Here is a 22042-nt window from a genome sequence, read left to right on the forward strand (position 1 = left end):
AAAAAAATTAATATATGTTTATTGAAATTAAGTTTTTCGTCGAAAATGTAGTAGTGTTTTTTTAAAATATATTTGGCATATATATTTTCTATTTTCATGCCAAATATAAAGAAAAAACACTATTTTTTTTTACATTTTTTCTATAATAAATATAAATCCACTCAGACTCCATTGAAAAAATTCAGCATGAATTCGTAAGATTCATTAAGTATAAACTCGGTCTACCAATTGAAACAATTGACTGCAATCACTTGATGAAAGAACTAAACTTATTAAAACTCTCTGATAAAAGACTTGTTTCCGACTTGATTTTTATCTATAAAATTGTTATCGGTATTATAGACAGCCATGATTAACTAAGTCTAATTACCTTCCATATACCTATAAGAACTAGTCGATCCAAAATTCTTTTTAATTGCAACAAAAATATCAGGATTGTACCGGACGTACCTCCACCGAATTTACGCAGAGGCAGTTCCTTTACAAACTCACCTCTGCGCATATTCGAATTTATGCAACAAAATTATCTCTAAAAACTTGTGTAAAATCTGTAATCTTATATGAAAAATTGATTAATAAATATAACCACGGGGTCAAGCAGTCATCATTATAGACAAAAAACAAAGGCTTGACCCCCCAACACCCTCTTATAAATTAAAATACCTATCATAATAAATTTGTACAAAACATGGAAGATTTGAAGAAGAATTTATCGCTAACAAAGGGAGAGCTAAGCCCGTTGGTCCTTTAAAAGGCAGAAAACTTGCGCGATTCGGCAGAGATCCAGCAACCATCGAACCATCAACATCTCTCCTGGACTGCCCCTGACTGCCTCTTCAAGCCTCTTCTGCCTTGGGATCTTCACTTCAACCTGGCCTTCTTCTTTCTCCCGGATCCCTGGTGCTCACCAAGAAGAAACATTTCACAATAGTCGAAGCGTCCCTTGTCAGGGCGCAGGTTCCCCCCTACCTTCCTCCCCCCTGCCTTATACCTTTCTCCCATAATCTCCCACATTTTCCCCACTTTTCCCTTTCCCCATATTTTCCCCCATTCTTCCCTTTTTTCAACATTCTCCCTCCCTTTTCCCGATTTTCCTTCCAAGGCGTCGAAGCGGCCAGCCGGCCACTCCCGCTATATCGTCTGTGCGGCCGGCGACTACAGTGCCGTCCCGTACAAGGATTGAGTCATTTAGATACTCGCTTATACCTAGATTGCATGCAGTTGGCAATGTTTTCTCAGAAGTAGTAGATCTGATGTAATCAACTACAAGTAAGATATTTATAAGAAGGCTATAATAACATACCTCAAACACAATAATCAAAGTCAGGAATGATAATATTCTTCTGCATGGCTCCTATGTCATATTTTACTAAATATAAACTAATTAATTCAGATATCTTATAATTTTAGCTAAGATATTTATAATTTCATCAAAAAATATTATTTCTTATCCATAAGCATGATTGAATCGCTGACAGCCCTGAATTTTTAATCCCAAGTTGCGATGCCTACTCAGCTATTCCAAGTACAATTAATTTAGTGGGTAACAATAAACTCACTACTGACTATTATCATAGACACTTCGACTTATGACAGATCTTATACAAGCCTAGTAAAAATTAGTTCAACTATTGTTGCACTGGTATATATTTCTTTTGAATTATGCACTGTCTTACTGCACTTATATTAATAACGGCATCACTTGCAATAGTGTTTTTGTGTAAACATTAATTGTGCTTTAATTTATTGCTATTTTTATCCTGTTTACCACTGTACGCTTTTAATTCGATTATCACTGTATTGTAAAAGCCATTTTATGGCGTTTGAATTAATTAATAAATAGAAATTTTTATTATTTTAATAATTCAATTCCGACAGTGAGAGTTTTTTTGACCATGAAACCTCATTCGAATTTCGGTTCCACCCCACTCACCTCATATGTGCAAGCGAGCGAGAGATGTTGGGCGTATTTAAAGAAAACAGTTATGGGCAAATACCGATAGGCGGACCGTAATAAACATATTACAATGTTAATTGAGTTGAGTTTCAAATAATATTCGATTTTCGTTGAGTACTTTTATAGCTTGGGTATGCTGAATTACTACATATAAATTTTTGTCAAAATATTTTAATTTTTTTCAAAGATATGCGATTTAAAAAAAAAAGAAATTTCACCTTTATTTTCGCCTGGAGACAGCGTAGCGATAAAATACTCGCCAGAAATGTGTTAACATTGATAAATAAAGTTCTAAAATTCCTTATCGAAGAATGAAAAAAAACTCCGTACAAAATTCTCTATCGACAGGTACCGCTCAGAGCCCAGATGACGTCACGTATACGCTTGCCTCTAACCGCGGATTCCGGTCGTTTTGGCGGGTTTTAATAAATTCAAAACTTGGAGAATCAATTTGACTATGAAAATGTACTCTAAAAAAGTTCTGGTATTTAAGTTTTAATGTCAACATTGAAATATAATTAAAAAAAAAAACTGGACTTGGAATTGGATATTATTTAAAGACAGAGTTCCTAAACAATGAGTTTACTTACTCTAGCTCTAGCTTAAGGGCAAATTTGGATTTTCTTTTGAAACTTTACTTGGAATGATTGTATTATGGTGGTATGAAATGAAACTTAAAACTACATATACTGCAACCTGGGACAGGATTTATTTATTTTTTTATAATTGCCTACTTTAGGTATGGAGGATTACTTTAGGTCTTTTATGTTTCGTGATTTCTTTATCACTGTATTGAGCGAGAGTGTTAATGGTTGAATTTTCATGTCGGGATAGGCCGGCGTAGAATTTTTCTGAGTGTGAAACAATTAAATCCTTTATCAGAGGAATGTATGTGTCTCTATGGAGAGTGTTACTCCTGATCCACTTCGGCGCATTCCACATTAATCGAATGGCTTTGTTTTGCAGGGCTTGTAATTTGTTTAATTGTGTGTGAGCTGCGTGTTCCCAAATGGGTGCAGCGTTTGTAAAGCTCGAACTTATGGTCGTCTTGTAGATTAGTAATTTCTTATCTGCTGATAGTCGACTATTTCTAACTAGCATCGGGTAGAGTGCTGATATTGATTCATTACATATATACTCGTGCCAGCGTTCGTTGCTAAATTCATTTAGGGCATCTCTGACTTGGCGGGATAATCGGATATAATGCATTTTTACCATGGGATTGCAACTTTTTTTGCCATTCTTTCCGAATAATATTTTCTCCCTTATAAGATCATTATCTCTTCGGGGATTCTGGGTCGACTTGTGTCGTTGGGAATATCAAAGAATGCCTCGTTGATGCAGGATTTTATTGAATCTATTAAATTAGAGGTGGCTGTGTTCAAACTGGCTTTCTGAGGAATAGAATTTGGCACTGTCGTAGTTGAATTTAATAATTCGATTAGTTTTTCCATATATTTTTTTTACGAGTTGGCTTGTATGGGACCAGTGGATTCGAACTACCTGTTAGTGTTAGAAGAACAGGATTGTGGTCGGATGCGAGATCGTACAGTACTCTTGGGGAGTGTACGTGAGACGTATCTTTTAGTATGACAATATCGATTATATCCGGCCTGCCACTTGGAGGATAAAGTGTGCCGAATATGCCGGGGTTTTGGGGGCCGGTATTCCTGTTAGGAATTACGGTTTTTGTAAAAGGTTGGAACAGGCCAAGATTGTGAAGTTGAAGTTGAGGGGGCGAGGTGGGTCGGCTGGTTGACGTGCGTATTATTATTGATATTAGATTCTCGATAATTTTTTTCTCTTTGATGCTGAGGTTGGGGCTGGGGGGCGGAGATGTCTTGATTACGTCGGTAATCACGACGATAATCATTACGTTGGTTCCTCTTGGGATAATTTTGATCATTGTAGTTCCTATTTCTGTTATTTACTAGATTATGTTGGCGTCTGGCTGGACAACCCTTGTAGTTAGCCGTGTGAGGACCCTCGCAGAGGGCACACTTTGCTGGGTTGTTAGTTTTTTGCATTCCGAGGACCTGTGCATTTCTCCTGGCCATAGCAGCAGTTTGCCGAGTTGCCATGCGTCTGGCAATGAAAACATTGCCCCATCCTTGTTTTGTTATGTGGTTGTTCTTCTTGGATTCTAAGGTGGAGAACAGTTTGTAAATCGGTAAATATCCGTTTTGCATCTTTGTTTTTGGTCAAGATTTTGATCCAAATTGACCAGAACTAGAGAGATCGGTTGACGAGACCGACCCGATTTCATACGGTGCACAGAAGTGACCGGGTAATTTTTGAGAGCAAGTTCTCGCTTGACCTTATCTGTCCTCAGGGATGCCCCTGATCACTACTTTCATAGGTTTATCCTCTGGTAGCCGATTAGAGTTATGCTCAGTGTATTGATGCTCAAAACTTGACTAAAAGTCTCGATTATTCATCATTTCAAAAATTACACCACATATACTAAACCAAACCAAAGAAAAAAAACAACAAAAAAAAACACAAATATAATAGACCAGTGATATGAGCATACATACAAAACATAAAAACTCCGTCGGTAAACACAAGCTTTGCACAAAGACATCACAAATACAAAGCAATAAAATCATTCAACAAGATTACACAAGCCACAAACAATGAGGGAAACGAAAAAAAGATTCATAAACAGAATTGAGATATGGATTAAAAGACAAAAAATATTAAAAGGATGAAAAGTATTCCTACATAGAATACATACTATGCACACCAATAATGAATTATATACATACAAATACATTTAATATGTTTTTATATAACCCTGATGAAGGAAGGTTCAGGGTGAACCGAAACCGATTCTTTTTGGATATTAAAAATATATATAATAAAGCGGTAATATAAAAAAGTAATTTTATTCTAATTATTACATATATATTGCTAGTTTTTATAATTATATTAAATATTTCATTTTTATTAATTAATTTAATTTATTTTACGATGTTTATTTTATTTATTAATATTTATAAAAAAAATTAAATGCAGTCCATTTTATCAACATTCATAAGTTGTCACATGATTGTAAAATGGGGGCCTCAGCACGGATAAAGTACCTAGAAAGGCTCACATTACCAAATGATATTTTATAAAAAAATACTTCTAAATATCAATCAAAATTTACAAATTTTCAACTCAGCGTAAAAGTTGGTAGGTTTAAAGGAACAATATGTAAAGAAAAGAATGAAAGGTGAAAATGAACCTCTTAGTTTCACTGGTAGGTATTGTAATATTACGTCATTAATTTTACGATCATAAATGTCACCGTATCTGTCTTTATTATCTACTTTGCTTCTTCTTTTGAATAATGATTAATGATTAGTTATGGTTCAAATATTGTTACAATATACTGTCAAATTACCCATTTGGTAACACAACAAATACTTATTTTTTCTTTAATTTTGAAATATTTTGTGTTTGTATGTAGAATTACTTTAGAATTACTTTATGTTGGTGATTAGTCTTATGTTTGCTTCACTAAAATGTAAATTGTGAACCTCGATATTGGCTTAGTCCTAGAGAGGTTGATTTTTATGTGAAAAAAAGTGTTTTATCTATAGTGAGATGCAATAAATAAATAAATCATCTTAATGTGATAAAAATTAATATAATACTCAGGCTTTACATTCGTGGGATTTTTCTGTGACACTTTTTATTATTACTTTATATTTATGATTTATTTTGCAATTTTATATTATATAAACCTGTATTTCATTGTGTCCTGGATATTAAAAGATTTCAGTACAAAAAAAATCATGAAAATAAAAAAAAGAAGACATGAAAATATGTCATTTTCATCAGATTACTAAAAAGTGCGAAGAATGAGAAATAAAACAAAACAGACAGCAGTAAACAGAGTAGCTCCTTTATTGATACGAATATGGAATAAAAAAAGGGCATTTAATACTTTTATTTGATTCTGATTGCGATTAGAACCCTGTCAAATGCATATAGGGCAGTACTCTAATTATATGTGAAAAACAATTCAGCGTGGAAAAAAAATTTCACAATTATACACAAAAAATAATCTGCGTTGATTCGACTACACGCCGCCGAATATTCCCTCACTATTTTCAACCGTAGCCAATATTATACACTCATTAGTCATTACGTTCTATCTGCTCTCCACTTTCTTCACTAAGTGATTAGTGAAGAGTAGTCACGCCTCCACCCCCACCTCAACACCTTATATAATATGTCCACCCACAAACATTTTGTAATATGATGTTAGTAAACATTTCGCTCTGAGGAAGTAACAGTTGTTCCGAAATCGGTCAGCGTTAGTATAAAAAAGTGGCTTAAACCTTTCCTCCAAGCTTAAAACAAAGTAATATTGTTGAATTTAATTACTTTGTTTTTAGTTTCTTTTCCACTTCGGTCACACAACGGACGATCATATACAAAAGAAGTATACATAAAGTGACACTCGCTAAAACAACGGCAAAGACGTCCAGCATAAAGTACTGGTAAGCAGGAGCGTCGATAACAGGAGACCGAAGGTGCTGGGCGCCCTTGTGTCTCAGTACGTATTCCGTCCACCAGACAGCCCTCTCCCTGGAACTCTGTGGCTGATCGTATATGAGGTCTCGAAGATCTGTGATTTTTGTGCGGTAACTGAAAAAAAAAACAAAAGAACATTCAATTTAATTTTCATATGACATATGCGATGAATGGGATATTTTGGCAAATCCGGGATTAGAATGCCGAGCCTGGATCTTCTGAGAAGCGAGCGAATGTAAAATTCTAAACTTTAACCACTGAATAATTGCAACAGCAGCCATGATTTATATGTACAAATAGTTTTTTGAAAAGTGATATATATATATTTTTTTAAATGCTCCAATTGAAATTTTTGAAGCGTTCGTCCCATTTAATTTGGTGTTCAACAAATTTCGACAATTATCTTCAAATCTAATTGTGATCCTAAAACGCCTTTAATAATTTAAAATAGCTCATAAGGTTATCTGAATGCCCTTCATATTTACCATAAAATCTTTTGAAAGTATTTTGAAAGATAAGATTTAATAGTAGATATATAATGAAAATCTGTAATGCAGCTATCTTTACACATTTATGCACATTTTAGTATCGATGTTCATGTTCTTATTTATAAAGTGTTAATAAAATTAAAAACTTTCTTTGAGTAAAATAAAACCATCATTTAGAGATTTTTTTAGGGTTAAATACTTGAAAACTTTGCAATATCACAAAACTACGGTCAATAAATTAGAAGTTATGAGATGGTAGAGGTGTGAGTGGGGGATGAAAATTAAAGAATTCTTTACATATTAAAGAATTCTGTATCGGACTTATGCATATTTTTCTATAGATTTAAAGGAATCTAATCATTCAAATGAACCGGAGATAAGCACCATAGCAACAAAATACAATTTGTCTGTGAGTTCTGTGGCTAAAAAATATAACGCAGGTAAAAAAATCGTTTTAAATATGATAACCACAATTTACACAAGAAATTATAATTTTTTATATTTAAAAGTAACAACTTCAGTAAATATCTTATTTCAATAACTATATCAAACACGATAATCACAGTAAAAAAACTGTTAATTCTGCTTCTTTTTCTGTTAAAGATATTTAAATAAAGTAAATTACCTTATTTTGAAATCAAACAACCACGTTTTAACTGAATACCGTAGAATAAACAAAATTGCCTAAAAATCAGTACCTGCATTTCAAAAATAATATAGGCCATACAAAATACAGAACGATAAAGTCGAAAGATAGAAAAAAGAAATCAAATCAAAATCACATTCTTAGAAAATATTCGAAAAGAAGCACTTATAAATTTAGTAGCTGCCAGAACGATGCATTAAAACAAGGACGGAAATAAATGTGTTTCGACGTAGTTGAATCAATGAAGGTTAGTAATCTAGGGTAAACAAGTACGATCATTTTCAATATATTTGACATAAATTCAATGGAAAAGTAAAAAATAGAAAGAAAAAACAAAGTTTTCATCAAAATATTTACCTTTCGTCATCGATAACATTAGAAACTGCGTTTTTCACTTCGTTCACAGTTAATTTATTTACATCGAGACCTTTTCCGATCCCCAATGAAACCATTTTGTTAACATTTTCCCATTGGTCACCTATGAATGGTATCCCAACCAATGGTACCCCGTAGTGGATAGCTTCTTCCATTGACTGTTGTCCTCCCTGCGTTATGAACGCCTTTATATTGGGATGACCTGGAACAAATTAACCAACGAATGCAAATTTTTTAATAAAATTAACAATTGAAAAAATTCATATCCTAGATTTAGATTTATTTATTTTAATATTTGAATTCTGTACTAGCTTGTATGTTTGAAAACCTCGATATGTTGATACTAGAATCAATATGTTAACTTTGTTGAAACAGAGCGCGTGCTAAATGGAACATTTGTTTCTGGAACGGGAAACTTTCCTAGTTGGACAGGCGAAGCTTCCTCATATGTAATTTGTACTTTCTTTTGTATCTTTTTATAAATTTTTTTTTAAATAAAATTGAGTGGAAACCACTTCTAGTTTTCTCCTCTATTCCATGGTTTTACCTAAAACATCTTGTTGTGGAAACCATTTTGAGATGATTACGTTTGAAGGCAGATCTGGAAGCGTATCGTTCTCCCACTTCCACAGTACAGTGTATGGCATCTCTTTGAAAGCATCAAGGAATATTTTCCTGACCTCTGCTGGCAGCTGATTTGACTTGACGTTACTTCCCAAGCTGAAGTACACCACTCCTTGTTTTGCATTGTCCATCATCTCTTTCAACGCCTGCGTTACAGCAAAAATGATTGCTATGTTATTTAGTATTGGTCAGACATTTTAATTAGTAAACTCATATTAAAGGTGAAGATGCAACTTTTCAAAACATACTGTATGAGCTTCTACACTAGCGAGCTATGGACGACATACACACAAGGCATCATGAACACACTCCAAGTACAGTACAACCACGCATACAGAGCCCTATTTGGCCTTCCTTGGCGATGCAGCGTCTCACAGATGTTCACAGAAGGAAGGGTGCATGGGTTCGCTGCTTTGATGCGCCATAGAATAGCCGGGACGAGTCAGCGCTAACAGAGATCGGACAACACTCTTGTCCAGGCCGTTGCCCAGTGGCAGGTGGCAGGGAGCGCCTCTACACCAGAGATGGAGAATTTTACTTAAGCCACTATAAAGTCCTAATGTGTTCATCAATTCATTAATTTTTATATTTCCATATTGATTTTTTTGTGTATTTACATAAATGTAAACTTTTATGGCAGGCAGAGCATTGCACACACCGCTCTAACCAGCTAAAATAAACATTATTATTATTATTTTTAGTATGAAAATGAAACTTACAGGTGGTAAAGGTTTGAGAGGATTTATATGCATGCTGCCCAAGTAAATTAAGGCGGGTACCAGTGGACGTATTCCTGACAAAACCGGGTGAAAATTAAGAAACATCATATCTGTACTACTTTCAATTTCAGCCAAAGGTCTAATATTGGTACCGAAGTGTTTTTTCGATAATTCATCGTACACAGGAACAAATTTCCAATAATACACGTATCTGTAGTAAATACTCAGATACAATAAATGTATCTTTTCCCAAACTCCAATAACTTTATCTCCGTACGGAGAGAACATTTCTGAATAGATTAATGGGTGGGAAGGGTTTCCTACAGCGTCGAAATTATGCGCTATACCCGCCGAAGAGCTCAGTTGTATCAGTGGACAGTTGAACCGATCTTTAAAGGCGTACATGATGGGAATTAATGCTTCAGCAATGACGAGATCAAATTTTTCGTCTGGGTTCTTGATAATATGTTGCATTTCTTTAGTGGAAAGCTGGTGATCCGTTATTTCTATCATGAGGTAAAAAATTTGAGACATCATTGTAATTGGTCCAGCATTAGCTATGGCAGCAAAGTTTAAATACTCATTCAATTTTGTGTACGAATAATCATGGACATCGATTTGATTCAGGTTTGCGTATTCGGGTGTGGTATAATTGACAGGGTCTGTAGTCAACACAACCAAATGGTGGCCTTTTTTGGCGAGTTCTTCCATCAACGCCCTGAACACTACTTGATGACTTATGGATGGAGAGGGAAATAATCCAAGAATCCTTGCACTTTCACAAGCACCAAAACACGCTAAAACCACCACCACCAAACGAAATTTTAGAATCATTTTTATATAATAATAGTCTTTACTTCAATTTTTAGAAACAGATAAATCAACACTCTACTTGACTTGAAATGACATTTTAATGTATTCAGTACTTGAATATTCGTTAGGTTAACTTAAAATACTACTGTTTTGAAATGAATGTAAAAATATTGCATCCCGGAACGTTCACCTCGAACACTTCTCCACTGTAGACTGGAATTTTTAACAAACGATGTCAAAAACATATCATCAAAAATTGTATCATAATAAACGGCTATTTTAAAATATTTTTTGCTAATCATCATAACGACTGTTATAGATTAAATTATAATCACACTGATACTCGCACACAGCCATGGGACTGTGACATAACACATTTTGATAAGAGCGTGGGTCACAGTACCAGCAAAACATTTTAAATGAACGGCCGCACAATAATTGAACAACAGCACAATTGATAATGCGCAGTTTACCATCATTCCCTTGACTCCTGTCTTCCCGCGTACTCACATTAACGCACAACTCCTCGATATTATTATAAATAACCTAGTTGCAAGCAAGTTCCGATTTTTTCTTTACATCACGTATCATATCTGACAAGAATACATAAATAGAATTAAAAAAAGTGAAATTTGGGACCAAAATCATCTTCATAAAGGAGTCTGCAACTAGAAATTTGAAACAGTAGGAATGCAAGAGTGGTTTCCTTTGAATTGCGCTATGAAATAGAAAGCATTCGATCGAAGAACTAATCTATATGGGGAGGGGGGCATAGCGGGGCGAGCCTTACGCAGCTCGAAACGAACGCAGTGCAAACTGTCAAATGTCAAAAGTAAAAAAAAATTAGTGAAATTGAACAGCAATCCTTTCTAAAACGTACTTGTGTACTGTGGTGTGTTATAGTTTATTATGAAACAGTTCCCTTCCGGTTTCCTAACCACTGGATTGCTTTTGGTAATATAAATGAGCCAATTTAAATGCCTCCGATTGCTTTATTGAAAAAAATTGCAAATTATCTCGTGATTCGGAAAAACATTTATTTAAAAATTTTAGCGATTCCCGCGTCTATTATTTTGAATTATATAAACGAAGCTATTGAAATGCTTTATCCGTTTAAACATAGATGTCGCAAATCCAAGGGTTGATAGGTCTTCTATGGAAATTTTAATTTGTCTTTTTTGTTTTTATATATAAATATTGTTGTTTTTAATACATTTCTAAAACCAAATATTAATTTTTGCGACGCCATTACATTAAAGTTATTGTTTCTTACAGATATCGATTTAATTATTTCACGTGTGCATTTGAAATTAAGTTATTTCATTATAATGATTCGTAACAAAGAAAGAAATATAAATATTTATGTAGATTGGGTATTTTCTAAACAAGTTATTTGCATTTGAAATCTGTGGCAATTTAAAAACAAAAATTCGCCATTTTAGGCCATTTATTGAATTAAGGTCTACACAATACGTTTTCAATTATTTCGTTTTATAATTAATTTATTTATTTCAAATTTGAACAAATTCAACAATCTTCAGGTTTGAATGTATTAATATACATATTTGTATGTAGTATTTAGGAAAATATAAGTATTTACATTAAGTATTTATCGGAGTGTTAGTATTTTAAAAATATTTTTAAACTGTGGATCTGTGTTGTGCTATTTTTTTTAAATATTTTTTACAGTGATTCAACTTTACTAATGGTGAGAGAGGATCTCGCCAGTGCCCAAAAGGCAGTAAGGGCCCAGTCTGCTTCTTCCAACTGGAATTTGAATGCAGAAAGTTCCAGAAGCAGGCGGCGCGGATCCTTCTTCCTATCATGTTGCTGGTGTCCCTAGTGAAAAAGGACACTCTATTCTCTCCGGAGATGGAATTCTGAAAACATATACATAAATCACATTAACGGATTGTTCTCATTCACGCGTGAACTGAATCTGTAAAAAGCCAGTATTTAAAATAAATAAAAAATCAACATCAGTGTCATGGACAGCTCCGATTCTACCTCATGTGTACAATGCACATATAACCAACGCTAATCCAACTCAGTCTCACTGTTGCATAACACTCAGGAAAACAATAATATTGTATCATGCATATTTAAACACGTAACTTTTTTTTGTTTTTGTCTTTTTATATAAGTTTTGTTAATTTATTTATAACTTGTAAAGTGGCTATTTTAGATCTAGTCACTAAACATAATGAAACAATTTCAAGCAATGTTCAATTTTGAATGGTGGTCTGTCACTAGGGCGAAACTGGGAGTATCACTCTGGAACGAGACATAATGATACTATGTATTGATTTATTTAAATTATATAAAACCAATATAAATTTTTTATTTTTTTATTGCAAGTAATACATAAATTGATAAATAACTATTTTTTTTCAAAACCCAACTTGTAGGTATAAAAATAATAAAGCTTTTAATTACCGTTCTAAGCTCCTACAAGTTTGACATGAAAGGTTTCATCACCATCATCATCAACTTTGCTAGGTTAATTCACCCGTTGTGTACGCTGTCAAATCACGTTTTCTCGAGGAAAAATGTCAAAATAACACGGAATTTAAGCAATTTACAAAGTATTTTCTGAAAGATCAGTAATATTTTTATTATATGCATATATAATATGATATATATCTTATTAAAAACCTTGTTTCTTGTTTTACTATCCAGTATAAAAACATGGTCATAAATGTCCAGTATTAGATCTCAATTATATAAAAAGCGGCACTTCGATTTTGACACTGTAAAATAGACTGTCTGTATTATACTATTCAATTAGTTAACAAAGGCGAAAATTGCAATAATTATTATTGATAATTGTAGACGATGAAATTATCTTTATAATTTATTACAATTTCTGTGTGTTAAATGTACTAAATAAAGTAATTTAGTTCATTACATTTGGACAGTCCGTGATCCTTTCTGATATGCTGTTTACGATTAAAAACAAGTCTTTTTTCCATAGATATGTATCTTTCATTATTAAATAAACCACAGAGAACATACAGAATAGTAAAATATTTAATGTTGACTCGACAAAGTAGCTGTACCGGCATTTTCAATGTAACTAACACGCAGGATTAGCGCGATTATAAACTTTACGATTTTTTAATATTTTTTCTATAAATTTTAAAAAATTAAACAAACGGTAAAATACAGTTTACCTCATTGGCTATATAGGAACATAACAACTTTGTATGAATCCATGTAAAAAATCTAAGTTGTGTTTTTTGTTTAAAGTTGGCAAAAAAATAAAAAAATGATCGTCTGGATATCTCGAGCAAACGAGGCAAAATTATTTATTTCGCGTGGTCGCTCCAGTGGCTTCGATAATTATTTGCAATTTTGTGAAATTATATTTAAAAATATACATATATTTACTCTAACTTTTACATAAACATGCTAAAATATAAATTGAATATATGAAAAGCAAGAACAAAATCATTTTAACGGCCATTATGAAAAACTTTTAAAACAATACTAGTAGAAATTTCACAGACGATTCACTGCTATATGAAGTAAAAGAAAACAGATAGTAACTAGGTACTCGTTTACTCATAAGAAAATGTTACGCACAAAAATCAGCCAGGTTATTTCAGGGTAACCAAAATTTCTGAAATTTTGTTTTTTTAGAAAAATTAAATGGTTCCACGATAACTCAACACAGTGACAATTCAACACACTTTTAAAAAGTGATTGATCATTGTGATGATTTATCCGGTCACCCACTCTAATATTTCAAATCTAATTCCAACAAGAATCTATAGTAAAATTGGTGAATAATAATATATCTTTCTCTAAAATATTTTTATCCCTTAGTTTATATTCAATTATGTATTCTAAATATGTATCTAGACTTATTTTTCTTTAAATATGTTTCCTTTTTTTCATCTCTTTTTTTTATCTCTCTTATGGTAACCGGATAAATCATTAAAATGATAATTCATCACATCTTTAAAAAGTTATATAAAGTCATGGAAAGTGATGAAAAAAAACGTTATTAACTGGGTTAAGTAGGTAAGATTAGGTTAATTTTTTTTTTCACCGTTTCTCTTGACTTTATATCACTTTTTAAAGGTGTGTTGAATTGTCACTGTGTTGAGTTATCACGAAACCCTCTCTTATCGCTTATTTCTTATGGTTTATTACACCTATTATATTTATTTTTACAACATGCTATTTTTCTACATCTTAATATTGTAAGAAATTTTGTTTATTTTATTTTGTATTTATTTTATTACTTTTTATTTTACAACATGCTATTTCTGTACATCTTAACATTGTAATTTAAAGTATTATGACTACCATAATACGGGCATGAGCCTAGTATGATGGTTGTTAAGAACACAATTGTAATCATTTAAATTATATGAATAAAGAAACACTTTAAATAAAATAAATTATATATTTGTACAGAACCCTTGAGGTGATTTTGGACAACAGCGGCAATATACAAATTATCAAAATATTATTATAATTATTATCGAATACCTTATTTTTTACACAATATTTCAATTGAAAGTACGGAAAAAACTCTTTACTCGTACGAATCTGCAAAATTTACAAATTCCTCAGAGTTATTGATATTTTCCACTGTACCCACCCTCAAAAAATTTAAAATCAATTTAACCTTATGATGTACAATTATTTTTGTTGTTCGACTATTCTTTTAATTTATTTTTACAAATAATAAATTTAAATATCTACTTTATTTCTAACATGTAACCATAAAATAGACTGTAAATGGAACTTAACTGGTTTATATCATTTATGTTTCATTTACTTTTTACAAATAAATTTAAATATCTACTTTCTTCCTAACCCCCAACCATAAAATAGACTGTAGATGGAACTTAACTGGTTCATATAATCTTAAATGTAAAATTTACATGTACATCTGACCTTTCCTAAATAAACTCAAATCAAAAATCTTATCATTATTGATATTCCCTTTTTCGTTCTCCAACCGTTCCCCGTACCTTATTCTCATTACTTTGTTTTCAGTTTCTTTTCCACTTTACTCACTCTACGTACAATAATATACAAAACTAGTATACTGAAAGCGGCACCCGATAAAACAACGGCAAAGACGTCCAGCATAAAGTACTGGTAAGCAGGAGTGTCGACAACAGGAGACCGAAGGTGCTGGGCTCCCTTGTGTCTCAGTACGTATTCCGTCCACCAGACAGCCCTCTCCATGGAACTCTGCGGCTGATCATACATGAGGTCTCGAAGATCTGCGATTTTTGTGCGGTAACTGAAAAAAAAAAACAAATTAATTTTTTCACTTAATTATACATTTTATTTAATATACAAACAATTACACACGAGAATTTTTAGTTTTTTTTTAACTAATCCAGTATTTGATCGCCGGTTTTTTTGGGAACCGAGCAAATATTCCCCGCTATGATTTACGTACAATTTTTTTAAACTCATTTGTAAAAACAGTTTCCATGTTTTTCCAAAATACATTCTATTATTATTCCTAATTTTAACAGTCATAAAAAAACTTTTTTTCATAAATTGCCATGAGACAAGCGTTCTTTTGGAAGCGTTTTTGTTTCTTAATTTAGTTACTGAAATAATTCAACAAATTTAACAAGACCTATCATTACATATCGTGTCTTCAAAATACGATATGAAAAACTCAACTTATCGATAAAAGCTAGACGGTTACCTGAATTGTTTTTCAAACAAGTTATAAAATCTTGCGAAAGTATTGCTAAAGCTAAGATTCAATATTAGTTCCATGACTGAAATTAACCTAACCTAACCTAACCAAACATACGCAAATTTTAGTACCGATTTTCATGTTCTAATTTCAATCACTAACGTGATTGACGCTAAAAGGACTCAATAGTAATTTAGTAATAATTTGTGATAGCATCTAGAAAAAATACGGTACATTAGTATTTATACAGTCTTAACAAAAGAATTTCAATTTGTAAAACAGCACTTGATATATAGGTTTCAGATTACTGCAAAATTATGATGAATAAATTATGTGTTGGAGTGATGGAGGTGAGAACGGAGGGGGGGGGGTCAAATTTTGGAGAATGAGAACACTATCTATCTCTGTCTCCCAATCCAACCTACACCCTCTCCGTCCACTTCTCCATCTCACTCACTTCAATATGTAATGCATTGACTTAACCGGTAGGAAAAATAATCTCAATAAAATGATGTTTTACTACCACAATCAGAATGCTGTGTGAGCATAAAATAAAATAAAATAAATAATTACATTCAATCAAGTTTTTAAATAATAAAAAAGATGCACCAATAATTTCTAAGAACGTGGTTCAAATTCAATTTAATTTAAATTCATTAAAAAATTACGATTATAATTGTGTTGACGTGGTCCATTCGGAAAAGGTTAGTAATCCAGGGTTAATAAGTCCAAGAATATCAGAGAATGGACATTATTTTCAATGAATAAATAAATATTTCTAAGGACATCAAAATAATATCATTTAAGTTAAATATTTACCTTTGGTCCTTGATAAGATTAGAAACTGTATTTTTAACTATGTCCGATGTTAATTTATTTACATTGAGACTTTTTCCGATTCCTAATGAAACCATTTTGTTAACATTTAGCCATTGGTCTCCCATAAACGGTATCCCGACCAATGGTATTCCGTAGTGGATTGCTTCTTCCAAGGATTGTTGTCCTCCCTGGGTTATAAACGCCTTTATATTGGGATGGCCTGGGAAAAATAACCAATTTAAATATATTAATAACTACGAATTCACATTTAGACATATTTGTATCCCTAAACTCGATTTAGGCCGGATGGTTTCAAGAAATTTGAACAATTTATCAAATTTAAAAGTTTATTTGCAAGTTCTTTGAAGGTTCTATTCAAGTTCTATTATTATATCGTTATTGGCCTGTTGCTTCGCAAAACTGAAATCATGGCAGAACTTGAAAATCTACTTTGAAATTTGATGAATTGTTCAAATTCTGTGAAACAACCCGTCCTTAATCATTTTAATATTTGAATACCGCATTGAGGTAAAGGTAAATACTTTAATATGTTGGAAATACCAAACAATATCAAGAATGTAATATTGATCTTATAGAGAGAGGAGAAAAAATTCTAAAGTTTTATCTAATGTAACTTGTTGTTGAAAAAAATTGAGATGATGACGTTTGAAGGCAAATCAGGAAGCCTGTTTTTCTCACATTTCTACTATCTATAAAGGTTTTTCAAATATTCTCACGATATTCGTAATTGACAATGTTTATTCTTACAGTTATTAATGTTGACGTTATTTAAAGATTAATTAATCCTAAAGAGAGATAAAGATAGAGAGATTCATTGGTTTTACCTAATACATCTTGTTGTGGAAACCATTTCGAGATGATGACGTTTGAAGGCTGATCAGGAAGCGTATCGTTTTCCCACTTCCATAGTACAGTGTAGGGCATCTCCTTGAACGCTTCGAGGAAGATTCTCCTGATCTCCGCTGGCAGCTGGTTTGACTTGACGTTACTTCCCAAGCTGAAGTACACCACTCCTTGCTTTGCATTATCCAACATCTCTTTCAAAGCCTTAAATACAGAAATAAAAATTAGTAAGGGTCATATATTTTAATTGGTTATCTCATATTTTGAAAAAGTCACTAACTTACAGCTGGTAAAGGTTTTGGTGGTTTTATATGTATGCTACCCAAGTGAATTAAAGCCGGTACCATTGGACGTATTCCTGACAAAACAGGGTGGAAATTCAGAAACATCATGTCTGGACTTCTCTCAATTTCAGTCAAAGGCCTACTATTGGTACCAAAATGTTTCTTCACTAGCTCGTCGAACATAGGCATAAATGTCCAATAATACATGTATCGGTAGCAAATACTTATATACAATAAATGCGTCTTTTCCCAAATTCCAAGAATTTTATCTCCGTAAGGAGAAAATACGTCTGAATACAATAATGGATGAGAAGGGTTTCCCACGGCGTCAAAGTTATGCGCTATACCCGAAAAAGAACTCATTTGTATCAGCGGACATTTAAACCTATCTTTAAAGGCATACATGACGGGAATTATAGCTTCAGCAATGACGAGATCAAAATTTTCGTCCGGGTTCTTGATAATATGTTGCATTTCCTTAGTGGAAAGTTGGTGATCCGTTGTTTCTCTCATTACATTGAAATATTGAGTCATCATTGAAATAGGTCCAGCGTCAGCCACGTCGGCAGCAAAGTTAAAATATTCAGCCCATTTTGCGTAGGAATATTCATGGACATCGATTTGACTTAGATTCGCGTATTCATGCGTGGTATATTTGACAGGGTCGGTAGTCAGGACAACTAGATGGTGGCCTCTTTTGGCTAATTCCTCCATTAAAGCCCTGAACACTATTTGATGACTTATGGATGGAGTAGGAAATAAACCAAGAATCCTTGCACTTTCACACAAATTAAAACACGCTAAAACCGCCCACACAATACTTAATTTAAGAATCATTTTTACAGAATATTCTTCGATTTTTAGCGGAAGGTACAACAACTTTCCTTGACTGGAAATATAATGACAATCTTAATCGTCTGAATATTGATTCGGTTTACTAAAAATTTTACTCTTTCAAACTAAACTGAGAAATATTGCGTCTTGAAACGTTGTTCTCGAATATCTCTCCACTCATGACTGAATATTTTAAGTTTGAAATATAATCATAAAAGAGTGGTGCCATTCTAACAGCTACCGTGGTAACAACTATTTTAAAATTGCTAGTCATGGTAACAATTGTTTAATGGAACAATAATTGAAAATGTATATGTCCACACTAGTACTCGCAAACAATATGTATACAATACAACCACTGTGGTTGAAGAACGTAATAAATTAGTGGGTTATTTTTAAAACATCCAATGCGATATCTTAATAAAACAAAAGTAAATCTGACTCGCTACCATCAAAAGATAAAGTGTTTGTTTTATAAGGCTGTATCGTTGTAAAAGAAAAAATATTTTAGAATGCTGTGGATTTTTTTGAGCGTACTGCAGTCTTTTCTAAATACGCTAATCCAACCTGAAGAGCAATTGTTACGAATATTAAATCTTGGAGATCAAGTAGATTTGTGTCAGTTTTTAAAGATTGAGTTCATTATGAATGTAAGTAAGCCAAAAATCATGCTGATTGAAAAAGAGATTACGAAAACAGTGTGCAATATAAATGAAAATGATGAATAGTTGGAGCGACTGGATGTGTACTTGGAAAGTAAGTTTACCAGATAGTTTGGGCATGTAGAGCAAATAAACACTGATATAAATGTAAGAAAAATATATTACGAGAATTTGCTTTATCCGGGGTGTACCGGGGATCAATGCTGCTGGCTTCTTAGAGCAGACTCCATTAAAGTACCTGTAGAATGGACTCAGATTCCTCACATTGCGTTCGTGCATTAGATATGGCAATCGGTCTGTTAAAAATGGATTATCAATCAGACGGACCGCCCTTCTTTGCACATTAGGTTTATCAAGTATTGTGGGGCTTCAGCTTAGAGGTGGCTCCCAAATTCAACTGTAGTACTAGAAAATTGTAAAAAGTTAGCTGTTCGTTATTTTTGAAGAATCTGCTGGCCCTATACAAGACACCCGATTTATATGCCCATTGCAGGGCTTAGAGCCCTGGAAGCAAAACGGAATGCCGTAAAGACCCACAAAATTATTGCCTGATATCACTGTTATTGTTATACTATTATCAAATATATCAAAGATATATTAACAAATGGTAAAAAACAGATCTGGGCACTTTTAGAAAAAGATAAAATTATATTCTAATTAATTTGGGTTAAAAAAAACAAGCACTCAAGACGCTATCGTAAAATTAAGGAATTGCCTATATACCGCACTAGATTCTAATAAAAAATGTCTAGGAATATTTATAGATGAATATTTATAGATGAATATTTATAGAATAGAATATTTATACGCAAATTACATTCCATTGAAATAAATGGAAAAGTCCTTCTATGGAAAATTAGTTACCTAAATAAAAGACCCCAAGAAGTAAAATAAATTGATCAAGTTAGTGACTCTCAATACAGTGAATTCTCAATTCCTCAAGATACAGCTTTCGGCACTTTACTATTTATCATATATGTTACCGATATATTTAATGTCTCCATATAATCCATATAAATCCAATACTCTTTCAATATCATATTAACAATGTGAATCTTTCTACAGTAACATTAATAAAAGATCTGGGTGTCGTTTTTGATAACAAGATGACATTCGTCCCCCACATCGATGCAATCACGAATAAAGCACTTAAATGTCTCGGATTTGTATTAAGAACGTCCAAAGATCTAATGTATACTAATACACTCAAAACATTGTACATTACACTTGTAAGAAGCATTCTTGAGTATAATTCCTCTCTCTGGTCGCCTCTATACAATGTACACTCACACAAAATTGAAAGAATACAACACAAATTTTTAAGGCATATAAATTACAAATTACATATTCCATTAGAAAATTTAAATTATAATTATTTAATGCACTTGCTTCAACTATCTGAATTATCACAGCGAAGAAAAATCTGTGATGCTTTAATAATAATAATAATGATTGGATTATTTATACAGCGCCGTTTTCGTGAGAAAATCACCTCAAGGGCGCTTAACAACTTAATTTATGCATTGATTACTTAGACTTAATTACTTAGACTTTATTATTATTTAAAATTATCAACGGTTATTTGGACAGCCCTGAACTAGTGAATATGATAAATTATCAAGTTCCTAATAAGTACAACACTAGACTTCATGCTCCATTTAATATAGTTGCTTCTCGCACTAATTTTATGTTCAACTCTTGTCTTCAGAGATTGCATCGTGTGGGGAATGAAACATGCTCTGTTGATATATTTTTTAATAAAAACATTGCTTCCTTTAAAAAGCGTATATGTATGCAGATATTAAGCAAAAATCCTGTTGATTGTTAACAATAACAAACTTAATACTCTGTAACTATTTTCATAATACCTACTTCCTTTTGTATGTAATTGTTGTGTACCTTTTATTTTTGTCATAATAATAACAAACTTACGTACATTTATTAAAAAAAAAAAAAACAAATTATATATTTTAAATTACAAGAAAAATACCTACTTTTATAAATCGCTAGAAAATGTTTTACACCACTGCCAACTGGTATGCTTCGAGTATGTTTGTAATTATGTTTGGTGTAATATTGTGACAATTATAATTGCTGAATGTACTGTAGCCTGAGCCCAAATAAGTATTTGCTGGTTGAACTCCTTTATACAATAAAATATACAATTTACTTATCGTATACTAATACCTACCTGTGTTGTGCCTACTTATGTCTTTCATGCTCAGCTTATTATTTTATTAACTATGTTATAGTTCTTATGATGCTATATACTTGTTATAATGCTCCTGTATGATTTACCTTGCATGTAAAAGCCGTCAAGACGTGAACAAACAAACAAATAAATAAATAAATTTTGTCATATATCACATTTAGGGAATTCACATGTAATTGTTAACATACCTACTAGTTTATTTCCCTTTTATTGCAATGAATTAACTCTACCTTAACTTATTTATTCACCTACCTACCTTTCATATTATGTTTACTTTTATTTTTATTTTTATAGTCTATCTTTTTCCATTTTAAAATGTTTCTGTATGTTATGTTATGTAAAAAACTTGTTATTGAAATTAATAAATAATAAAAACAATATGGCAAAACTATTTCGTACGCAGACGACACAGTACTACTAATAAAAACTAATACTTGGACGGAAGTCAACAACATGGCTAACGCATAACAAATAATTATAAGCAATAATTAGTCTTGTACGGGACGTGTTCGCCTGCACAAGAAAAAACTGTAAA

At 32.4% G+C, this 22042-nt stretch overlaps 2 protein-coding genes across 3 annotated transcripts; both read right to left on the reverse strand.

The window, feature by feature from the left end:
* Window positions 1–5793: 5793 nt before the first annotated feature.
* Window positions 5794–10236, reverse strand: LOC149416681 (UDP-glucosyltransferase 2-like). The gene is made up of 4 exons (XM_089641463.1): window positions 10197–10236; window positions 8544–8766; window positions 7979–8198; window positions 5794–6601 (listed from the first exon to the last, which is right to left on the reverse strand). The coding sequence occupies exons 2-4, from the start codon at window positions 8752–8754 to the stop codon at window positions 6334–6336; spliced, it is 699 nt and encodes a 232-aa protein (XP_089497589.1). The 5' UTR covers window positions 8755–8766; window positions 10197–10236; the 3' UTR covers window positions 5794–6333.
* A 1627-nt stretch (window positions 10237–11863) lies between these two features.
* On the reverse strand, window positions 11864–18799 carry LOC149416682 (UDP-glucosyltransferase 2-like). 2 transcript variants are annotated; one of them, XM_089641461.1, is made up of 5 exons: window positions 17800–18799; window positions 17497–17719; window positions 16652–16871; window positions 15231–15418; window positions 11864–12032 (listed from the first exon to the last, which is right to left on the reverse strand). In XM_089641461.1, the coding sequence occupies exons 1-5, from the start codon at window positions 18634–18636 to the stop codon at window positions 12010–12012; spliced, it is 1491 nt and encodes a 496-aa protein (XP_089497587.1). In that variant the 5' UTR covers window positions 18637–18799; the 3' UTR covers window positions 11864–12009. The 2 variants fall into 2 exon arrangements, with proteins under 2 accessions (XP_089497587.1, XP_089497586.1); XM_089641460.1 differs by lacking the exon at window positions 11864–12032 and having other exon boundaries at window positions 14670–15418.
* Window positions 18800–22042: the final 3243 nt, after the last annotated feature.

The sequence above is a fragment of the Hesperophylax consimilis genome, chromosome 16 (assembly GCF_061612785.1).
Source record: "Hesperophylax consimilis isolate HC1 chromosome 16, BYU_Hcon_1.0, whole genome shotgun sequence".
Classification (NCBI taxonomy): Eukaryota; Metazoa; Arthropoda; class Insecta; order Trichoptera; family Limnephilidae; genus Hesperophylax; species Hesperophylax consimilis.

Coding starts and splice junctions, on each gene's coding strand:
- LOC149416681 (XM_089641463.1), bottom strand. CDS start 8,754: ATGATGGACAATGCAAAACAAGGAGTGGTGTACTTCAGCTTGGGAAGT. Junction 8,199..8,543: donor TCCACAACAAGATGTTTTAG/GTAAAACCATGG, acceptor AATTTGTTCCAG/GTCATCCCAATATAAAGGCG. Junction 6,602..7,978: donor AATGTTATCGATGACGAAAG/GTAAATATTTTG, acceptor TTTTTTTTTCAG/TTACCGCACAAAAATCACAG.
- LOC149416682 (XM_089641460.1), bottom strand. CDS start 18,636: ATGATTCTTAAATTAAGTATTGTGTGGGCGGTTTTAGCGTGTTTTAAT. Junction 17,720..17,799: donor CACCAAAACCTTTACCAGCT/GTAAGTTAGTGA, acceptor TCTGTATTTAAG/GCTTTGAAAGAGATGTTGGA. Junction 16,872..17,496: donor TCCACAACAAGATGTATTAG/GTAAAACCAATG, acceptor TATTTTTCCCAG/GCCATCCCAATATAAAGGCG.